Below are 9,424 nucleotides of genomic sequence, written 5' to 3'. Positions count from 1 at the left end.
AATGTGCAATATGATCCCTGAACTTTAACCTAATGCGTGATATCGTTCATAAACTTTTAATTAGTTTAATATGATGCTTGAACTTTTGGTGCATGTTCAAACCGGTCAATGTTATCCCTGAACTTATATTAATAGAACCATAACATTAGATATTTTCACATAGTCTAGAGATTAATTTGAATATTTATCAAAATTTTAGGGATTATATTGAATAAATTAAAAGTTAAGGGACTTCATTACATATTAAGCTTAAATTTATGAATTATATTTTAAATAAATTAAAAATTTATGAATTACGTTAAATATTATCTCATTGTTTCAGAGGAAAAGAAAATCTGGTATGCCAAAAGGGCATCGCAATAATTATGGTCATCAATGGTTGGATTGGTGGAGCTACTGAAACCAAAGACTTAGGACAAAGAAAACAAATAATGGAAGAGTAATAGTCAACCTCCTGCTTGGAAGACTGTTCTTGAGGCCGCTGCCGACCGCTTGGTCAGCCTTTCATCTCCTTCCCCATTTCCGGGTTCCTTCTGGTTCTCCCCTGGACTTCTCCTCTTCCCAAACCCCCTCACAGCTTTCATCCTTCCATCAAGCCGCCTCAAGATCAGCCTTTGAAGATCCAAGTCCCCTTTTTCTTGTCTTCTTGAAAGCAGATCTCAGTTTCTGCAGTTGACTCCTGGTGTCTGCACAGTGATTGAGCTTGGTTTGGTCTTTTGGAGGTGTTGAAGTGAAGACAAGATCATCTTATCTTTGCAACTTCAGCTGAAACTGAGGTAAGCTCACAAGAAGAAGAGCAAAAAAGAGAAGGGGGTTTAACTGATCTGTGAGTAATCTGCGAGTCCTGCATTTTTTTTTCTGGTAAATCTAAGCACAGATATTTTGGGAAATTTTTAACCGTAGCCCACCATTAATAGATATAATTCAAATACTGTGCTTGATTAGCAAAACTTGAAGAAGGCTTTGGTTTTGGAGTTTTTTTTTTTGGCAATCCCCACTATATACATTTTGGGATCCAAACCATGGGTGGGAAATTAAGTAAGAACAAGGAAGCAGACTCTTCATCAATGGAAGACAGCAATCCAAGATACCAGTCTGACCTGACCTCTTATGAAGCTGCCTGTAGAGCCGACCCGAGCTTGCAAGATTTTGATAAGACCTTACATGACCGAGCTGATAGAGTAATTAGGACACTGGCAGATGGTGCTGAGAAGCAATCCCTAACATTCAACTCTCTAGGAGAGGTGACCACTGGCCTTCTTGAGATGAACCATGAACTAGCTAAGATCATTCTTGCATCCCAAGATGACATATATCATGACAAAGAGCTGTCCCAGTTAGTGGAGCATTACTTCAAGCATGGCCTACAGATATTAGAATTCTACACTTCCCTCGAGAAATGCCTGAGGCGGGTTCGCGATAGCCAGTTGAGGATTCAGCTTGCACTTATGCACTTTGAGGAAGAGAGAGGAGAGAATGTGGGAGGGGAGAGGTATGTCAAGACATTGCAGGAGCTCCAGAAATTCAAAGAAGCGGGTGATCCATTCACGGGCGAGTTCTCCAAGCTCTTTCACTCGGTGCAGAAGCAGCAGGAAGAGATGTTGCAGAAGCTGCGGGCTCGTAAGAAGAAGCTTGACAAGGATCTCAAATCTGCACAAACTTGGAGAAGGGTGACCAATGCCATATTCGTGACCGCCTTCGTGTCCACTTTGATCTTCTCGGTAGTGGCGGTCGCGATCGCTGCGCCGCCTGTCGCAACTGCTCTAGCCGCTGCTCTGGCAGCTCCAATAGGGACAGTCGGCAAGTGGTGCGATTCTTTGTGGAAAAACTACCGAAGGGAACTAAAAGGGAAAAAGGAGTTGATAAGCCTAATGAAAGTGGGAACTGAGTTCTCGATTTATGACTTGGAGACGATTCGGTCGCTTGTGAGTAAGCTGGAAAATGAGATTGAGTCGATCTTGCAAAATGCCAACTTCGCTCTTGGAGAAGAAGAGGAAGAAGCGGTGAAGCTTGTAATGTTAGAGATCAAAAAAAGGGTGGAAGAATTCATGAAAACTATCGAGGATCTCGGTACACAAGCTGATAAGAGTAGCCGCGAGATACGGATGGCGAGGACACTGATATTGCAGAGGATAATGGGACAATCCAGTCGTTAGTTCTTTGCTTATGCTTAGAAAATTAACGGTTCATGCAGTTCACTGTCTTAGATGAACTATATGTTGCAAAGATCATCTCGCTTTGCTTCTTTTGGTTGAAGTTGACTTGGCTAATGTGGCTTCAACCAATTCATACAAATATTAGAATTCTGGATATTTATAAAAATGAAGCAGCTCTACATAGCTGTGCTTCAAAATGCAGATGCCTTTCTCCGGGAGTACTTTTACCTGTTTGGCTTCATCCTATTAATCTAGCTGGTGCGATTGCTGATTTGTTTGCTTGATTCACTGAAAGAGAAAAAATTGATTCAAGCATTACACTAATGTGGTTTTCCAATTCATTGTAAATGTGACATATTAAGAAAATTCTATCTTTCGCCAGTAATAATGTATGGAGGGAAGCCATAAACTTCGGAGTCTCAGACCACATTCTGCTCGTGGAGTTTCAAGTAATCTGAGAATGCCGAAATATTGAAGTTGCTGCGAGATGCATATCTTGGTAGTTAATTCATTGTGGAAAACCATCTGTGAAGCAAAATTAGCATATTTTACAATGACAGGATTAGGAATGGTATTATATATATAAGTTGTACGGCCGTTGTAAAATCTCTTGGCTCTTTTCGGGTTTAGTTCTTCATGTTTAACTATCAACTCGCACAACCGCCACGACAAAATACCTTATCCTTATTTTATTCTCATTTGCTCATGGTATTTACCAGTGTACTGTGTTTTGATGAAGGAAATTGAAGTGATCTCAGAGTCTCTGCACAGCTTGAACGGTACTTAGTGTCATCTCTCAGTGAAGAAACACAAGTGTAGTTGTTTAGATTTTAATGTTTTCAGTGAAAGTATTAACTACAAAAAGACGTCAGAAGTGCATGGACTTTGAATGTTCCTCTCATCATCTGCTAAACCTTGCGTTCCACCAACTACAAAATTGCGGGGACCGTATTAAGTCAGCTGCATAGGCGATGCTCATTCAGAATTTCCTACAGTTTCATGGATTAAAATGGAAAGAATTCTTGTGGCACCAGAAAGTTCGGTAACATAATACCATGTCGTCCAGAGCTCAGCAGCATCACTCACGAAACACTGCTGGACAGCGATGTGTGGGTAACACTCGAAAGATCTTAGAATTGCTTCCATCGCGGATGTCGCATTGAACATGATCCACACCAGCTGTTAACTATCATCTACCACGTAGGTCATGCTGTGAAACTGCTCTCTGATTGGATTGGCTTTACATACTAAACGAGAACTGAAGAGAAGCCAAAGGCAGCATCGAAACAAGAAATGCCAAACTTGGGAAGTTCCTATAATCAAATGAAGTTCTTCGAGATTGACCCATTCATGAGACACAAATCCAACACGCAGTCACGCCATATAGTCTCTCTCATTTCTGTATTATGTTATCGGTAAAAGTTTGGTACTTCATACCACTCACTGACAAAAGAAACCCGCCAAAAGGAACTAAAACCTTCATTCTCACAGCTACTTTCAGCAGGTAGATGGCAGTAGCACATAAAATGAAAGCACATTTTGCATATGAGAGATATTAAACGCGAGTATGAGCATCTGCTAACAATGAAGCAGGACCTGAATACCCATCAAATAAATGAAATCCACGACCCCAGACACAACGATTTGCTCTTTATTCTTCTTTCTTTTCCTCTCCGTCCACCTCATATTCATCGTCGTCGTCGTCGTCGTCGTCGTCATCATTATTTTCATCCTTAGCTTCATCCTTATCATTATATATAAAGCTACGAGGAAATTTGCTCAGTTCACGCTTCTCATCTTCTTCAGTAAGAAATTCCAGCCCATATTTTGTGTCTCGGTGCTTCACAAGAAGCCAGCGCAATAATCTATCTTCCCTATTCAAGTAATGCAGCTCTTTGTTCATCATTGGTGTAGCCATCATGGTCAACTGCATCATCTGACCCTGCATGACGTGCAAAAGAAACATAAAAGCTATATAAAAGTCTAGATCAAAGAAACCAACACGAGAGAAATAGCAAGAGACCTACAATTCTCTTTCCTTCACAAGGTAGAAGTGCAACCAACCAAATATCATCTCACTGCTTCATCAGGAAGAGTAGCAGATAGAGAGCCCATCCAAACAGAACATATTAGAGCCAGAACAAGGGTAAATCACACTAGACATCATCAACTTTTAACTTTCAAATAGATCGCTCAACTTTCAAATTCAGCATATAGATCACTCAACTTTGGTTTTGTTCTCCATAAGGTCACTCTGTTGACCAGCCGTTCAAAATCTCATTAGAAATTTGACCTGGTATCATTGTAATATTGACACAGAAGGCATATGTGTCTTTATTAGACTTTCATTGTAGGTCACTCAACTGTAGATAATTTTGCATTGCAACCCACTCAACTTTAGATAAATTTTATTTTGGTCACTTGAATTTCCTTTAGTTTTATAAAATATTATTGAACTCGTGCTGCCATATCAAATTAATATTAAAATCAGATTAAAATTATACAAACCAACTATCGAATCAGGTTTCCAGTGAGTTTATTGCCAGTCAATCACCAAAGTTACTCGGTTGAAAGCAAAACCAAATCGAATGAAAAGTTTAACAAGAATAGCCAGCTCGAAAGTAAGTAAACAGTAGAGTGAACTCTGGTGTGATTTTCCTGCCAGACCAACAACGCAAATTAAATCTTCCATCAATCGCTATAGTAGTCTTTATTTAACTTAGATTCAAAAGAGACTATAGTAAGTATTAACAGCAATAAGCTAGGATGGTAACAGCATCTGTGCAAAACCAAACATACAACTCAAATCCAGTATGGGATTTTCTCAAAAGCTAGTTAATATTTGTTCCAACATATCTGCCTGTATAATTACCGTCTCCTATGGCTTCCACTTCAAACATAAGGCAAAAAGCCAGCCAAATACATTGTCACATTATGAGATTTTCTCATAAGCTAGAATTATTTTGCTCAACATATGTGCCAACATTATCAATTTCTCCTGCAGCTTGCTGCTTCGAGCATAAGGCAAAGAGCCATCCAAATACATGGTCGCGTTAAGCAATCCAATTGTCAAACGGTTGCGGAACCTATTAGATTCAGCATTTCTGCATCATCTTCTGTCATATTCTATTACATTATCTTGTTCTAGAGAGTATTCTCTGTCATTCTGTCAAACCAGATAGCTCCTTTGTAGCTTCCAAGTTACATAAACCTGGGTATTTTAACAAATAAGATGATCAAGTCAAACTGCATAACACAAGCACAACACCATTTGACAAGCCAACAGGAGAATTATCTGTTGATGGAGAGAGAGAGAGAGAGAGAGAGAGAGCGAGCAAGCAAAAGGGCTTGAATTTCAACAGAAGAATCACCTGATAGAATCTCCCATCAAGCTTCTTGATACCATAACCCAATTGGACCGTCCCGAATGATTTTATCTCAGTGAGGACCCCGTTTTTCATATAGACGTCTCTTCCGATCCGAGCCACCAATTCCATCAAAGCTTCCTTCTTTACATGGGGTTTCAGCAAAAGCACACAGTCATAAAGAGGCATCCTTTTCTCTCTCCCCAAACACTGCTTCAGCTGAACTTATCTTCTAGACTGTCAAGAAGAGTTATTTCATCAAATCAAACAGGTGTATGACCCGCACGTTGCCGACGAGCTGCAAGTACTACCAAATCTATAGCTATCAATACTAGAACTGAAAAATACAAGTAAGTAATTAGACACACTAGAAACCAGGTACCGAGAGAGGTCAGAGCTGGGTTGCCGCGGCCTGGGTTACGGCAGGCGTGAGTGGAGGCCGGAGGCCGGAGGCTGGAGACCGGAGACCAGAGACCGAGAAAGGGTAAAACGTGGTTTTTCATACAAACACTTCTCTTTCATCTTATTTTTCATCTTTGACATAGAGAAGTCTATTTCTCCAGATTTGCTTCACCCCACATCTATTCTTCCAGGCAACTATAAGGAAAATCATTTTCTACACAATTTTCTTTACCTCCCAAAATACTCACTAAACATAGCGTAACAGATCAAAGATTGGCAAACAAATGACCAGACCTGCTAATTGGCATCCATGCCAACCATTGAGGACCAACTTGAGAGAAAGCGAGAGAGAGAGAGAGCGAGATAATGGAGGGGGTCAGAGTGAGCAACGAGCAAGTGATACAAAACTCACATAGACTTGGTTTGCGCATTTCGTCGAACACGTGGTGCCCAGTTTCGTGAAGGCGGTGGTGTTCATATAATTCAAGCGAGCGAGAGATTCTAAAGGTCATCCCCATACACGAACTGAGAATCAGCGAAGCAACATCAAACTCGATCAGCCAACGGCAGGAGCAGAATTCGAGACCAAGAAGCGACAAAAACAAAAAAAGAAGAAAGAAGAAAGCTTTCGTGAGAACCGTACCTCAGACAGCGAACGAGGGCGCGGATTGTTGAAGTGAGCAGAGAGTGGAAAACGTGGGTCAGTGGCGAAATCTCATGCGAGAGGGACTGGATGTCGCTGGCTGAGAAGACATGTACAGAGATTTGCGGAGGGAGGAGGAGGAGGAGGAGCCGTGGGGGTGGTGGCAGTCGATTCAAAACCCTAACAGTAAAGCCCTCTGCTTGCTGGAGGAGAGAGAAAGAGACCTCTCTCTGCTGAATTTCATTTTTATTTTCTGGCAAGACCAGAAACTATTTACTTTTAAGAGCAACAGTGGCTTTTTGTTTAGGGTTGATATCACAAAAAATCACGTAACAAATTTACTCCAAACTGATTTCTTTTTTATCATGAAAAATACTAAATCGATACATCCGTGACAAATTTACTCCAAGCTAATTTTTTTACCACAAAAAATCCCAAACTGGTATACTTGTGACAGATTTCTCAAAACTAATTTTTTTATCACAAAAAACCGTAAACTGATACATCCGTGATATATTTACCCTCCATTAACTTTCGTCAAATATTAGCATTAAATTTGCTGACATGAATGACACATGATTATGTGATATGTTGACGTGGAAAGTCCACGCGGAAATCCATATGATTAATAACACGAAAAATTTCAAATCGGTACGCTTGTGACAAAATGATTGTACCGTTTTGGGGTTATTCGTGGTATTTATCTTATGGATTTCCAAGTGGACTTCCCACTTCACCATACCATGTTACCATGGTTCACACAGTTCAGCAAATTTAACGGTAAAATTCGACATAAGCTAACATAGGACAAATATATCAAGGGTGTACCAATTTGGAGTTTTTGGTGGTCAAAAAATTAATTTGGTATAAATTTGTCATGAGTGTACCGGTTTAGAGTTCTTGGAGGTCGAAAAATAAGTTTTGGATAAATTTATCACAGGTGTATCAGTTTAGGGTTTTTTGATGGTAAAAAAATTAATTTGGGGTAAATTTATCACATGTGTACCAGTTTGATATTTTATTAATTATTTTTTATTATATTTTTTGTTGTTTTCTTTTTTTTCTCTTTCTTTTTTTTTTCCTTCCCTTCCTTTTTCCTCCAGCCCATCGCCGGACTTCAGTGGTCGGCCAGAGGCAAGGACCAGCGAAGGCTCGCCCTATGCAGCACCGACATGCGGTCAATGCCTCTGACATGCGTGTCCATTCGTCACCGAGAGATAGGAGCGTGGCGATTGAAAAGGAGATGCAGAGGAAGTTCAAGATGAGAGGCTACACCTTTCCACGCCGTCATCTCCTTTCCCCTCCCGCTTATCCGGCGCCGAGGATGATCCCTCCACGCTGTCATCTCCTTCGCCTCCCACTTCGCCGGCGACGAAGGAGAAGGAAGAGGCCGGAGGAGGCTGCATATCATCGCGCAGAGGAGGGAAGCTGGAGAGAGGCGGACGGATAGCGAGCTGTTATTTGGGTTTTGACGAAGTGAAAGTGGGCTAGGCTTCCAGTTCCAATAATGGACGCATAATGGCTTTTTTATTCTTGATCTTGTGCTTTCTTTTCTTGCAAATTTAATTCTGTACTTTTAGTTTCTTAACTTTTTTATATTAACAAATGGTGTTATAATGTTTTTAGTGTAAATTCATTCTAGGCACTTTTTTTATTATTTATTTATTTATGAATTTGAATCAAATTTAAAAATAATAATTTATCATGTATATATAAAAATATACATTTAATATACAATGTGTCCCAACATGTCGGAATTCTTTATTTTTTGAGAAATGATGTGTCGGCATGTTGTGTCGCATGTTGGTGTCGGTGTCAGTGCTACCTAGGGCTCGCCCAACCATGGCGAGGCCAACCTTACCAAATCTGGCAAGAGCTCGCCTAAAGACGGCGAGGTCGACCTCACTAGTGGCTGGGTCGAACCTTGCCTGGAGGAAGAAAGAAGGGCAAAAGTACACCAGAAGTGCCACAACTTGTGTATGGCGATCACTTTGGTGCCATAACTTTTTTTCGGATCACTTTGATGCCAAGTCGGAGAAAATAGATCACTTTAGTGACTCCGGCCAAAAAGCCGACCTAGCATTTATATTTAAAAAAAATGGTCTGACTTGTACACGTGAAAATTATGTGGCTTTTTTTCGAATTTTTTAATTTTTAGAAAAATAATAATAATTAAAATAATTATAAAAAAAAAAAGGTTGCAGCAGCGGCGAGGGAGCCCTCGCCGTTGCTGCCGCAACCCACCACCGGAAGGGCCGGCGGTGGTGGGCGCAGATGGTCTGCGAGGGTCGCCGGCCCCGCCCCGGCGACCTCGCCGAGCCCGAGAGTTCGGATCCGGTGAGGCGAGGCGAGACCTCGCCGTCGCACGGGTCACGACGGCGAGGTCTCGCCTCGCCGGATCCGGCCCTCGGCCGGGCTCGGCGAGGGTCGCCGGGCCTCGACCAAGGGCCGGCGACCCTCGCCGACTGCGCCCACCACCGCCGGCCCTTCCGGCGGTGGTGGGGCAAGGCAGCAGCGCAGGGCTCCTGCGCCGCCGCAGCAGCTTTTTTTTTTTTTTATTTATTTAATATAATTTAATTTTTTTAAAAAAAATTACACGTCAGCGGGCTAAACGGTGTCGTTTTTGGTTTTTAATGCTGACTGGACCTCTCTGGCAAGCCGTGTCAGCGCCACATCGGATTTCCGGCGAGCCACGTCAGCATTGGCACTAAAATGATTGTTTTTCAAAAAAGTTGGCACCAAAGTGATCCGAAAAAAAGTTATGGCACCAAAGTGATCGCCGTACACAAGTTATGGCACTTCTAGTGTACTTTTGCCAAGAAAGAAGGGAAGAAGAAAAAAATAAAAAAAAATAGGTA

At 41.5% G+C, this 9,424-nt stretch overlaps 2 protein-coding genes across 2 annotated transcripts; one reads left to right on the top strand and one right to left on the bottom strand.

Moving 5' to 3' along the window:
- Positions 1-435: 435 nt before the first annotated feature.
- LOC115665972 (UPF0496 protein At4g34320-like) lies at positions 436-2,353 on the top strand. Its single transcript, XM_030587781.2, has one exon. It carries the CDS (start codon positions 1,023-1,025, stop codon positions 2,154-2,156), a length of 1,134 nt encoding a protein of 377 aa, XP_030443641.1. The 5' UTR covers positions 436-1,022; the 3' UTR covers positions 2,157-2,353.
- Positions 2,354-3,450: 1,097 nt separating this feature from the next.
- LOC115665973 (uncharacterized) lies at positions 3,451-6,738 on the bottom strand. Its single transcript, XM_030587782.2, has 3 exons — positions 6,567-6,738; positions 5,528-5,758; positions 3,451-4,098 (listed from the first exon to the last, which is right to left on the bottom strand). The coding sequence occupies exons 2-3, from the start codon at positions 5,708-5,710 to the stop codon at positions 3,808-3,810; spliced, it is 474 nt and encodes a 157-aa protein (XP_030443642.1). The 5' UTR covers positions 5,711-5,758; positions 6,567-6,738; the 3' UTR covers positions 3,451-3,807.
- Positions 6,739-9,424: the final 2,686 nt, after the last annotated feature.

This window comes from Syzygium oleosum, unplaced genomic scaffold (genome assembly GCF_021117445.2).
Source record: "Syzygium oleosum isolate NSW1041296 unplaced genomic scaffold, Sole_v2.1 Sole_v2.01, whole genome shotgun sequence".
Taxonomy (NCBI): domain Eukaryota; kingdom Viridiplantae; phylum Streptophyta; class Magnoliopsida; order Myrtales; family Myrtaceae; genus Syzygium; species Syzygium oleosum.
The sequence above is the reverse complement of the archived record's forward strand: the minus strand, read 5'-3'. Positions and strand labels throughout refer to the sequence as shown.

Excerpts from the sequence above, each read along its gene's own strand:
- LOC115665973 (XM_030587782.2), bottom strand. The coding sequence starts at position 5,710 with ATGCCTCTTTATGACTGTGTGCTTTTGCTGAAACCCCATGTAAAGAAG. Across the intron at positions 4,099-5,527 it reads TTGATGGGAGATTCTATCAG|GGTCAGATGATGCAGTTGAC; the intron begins GTGATTCTTCTG and ends CACGTCATGCAG.
- LOC115665972 (XM_030587781.2), top strand. The coding sequence starts at position 1,023 with ATGGGTGGGAAATTAAGTAAGAACAAGGAAGCAGACTCTTCATCAATG.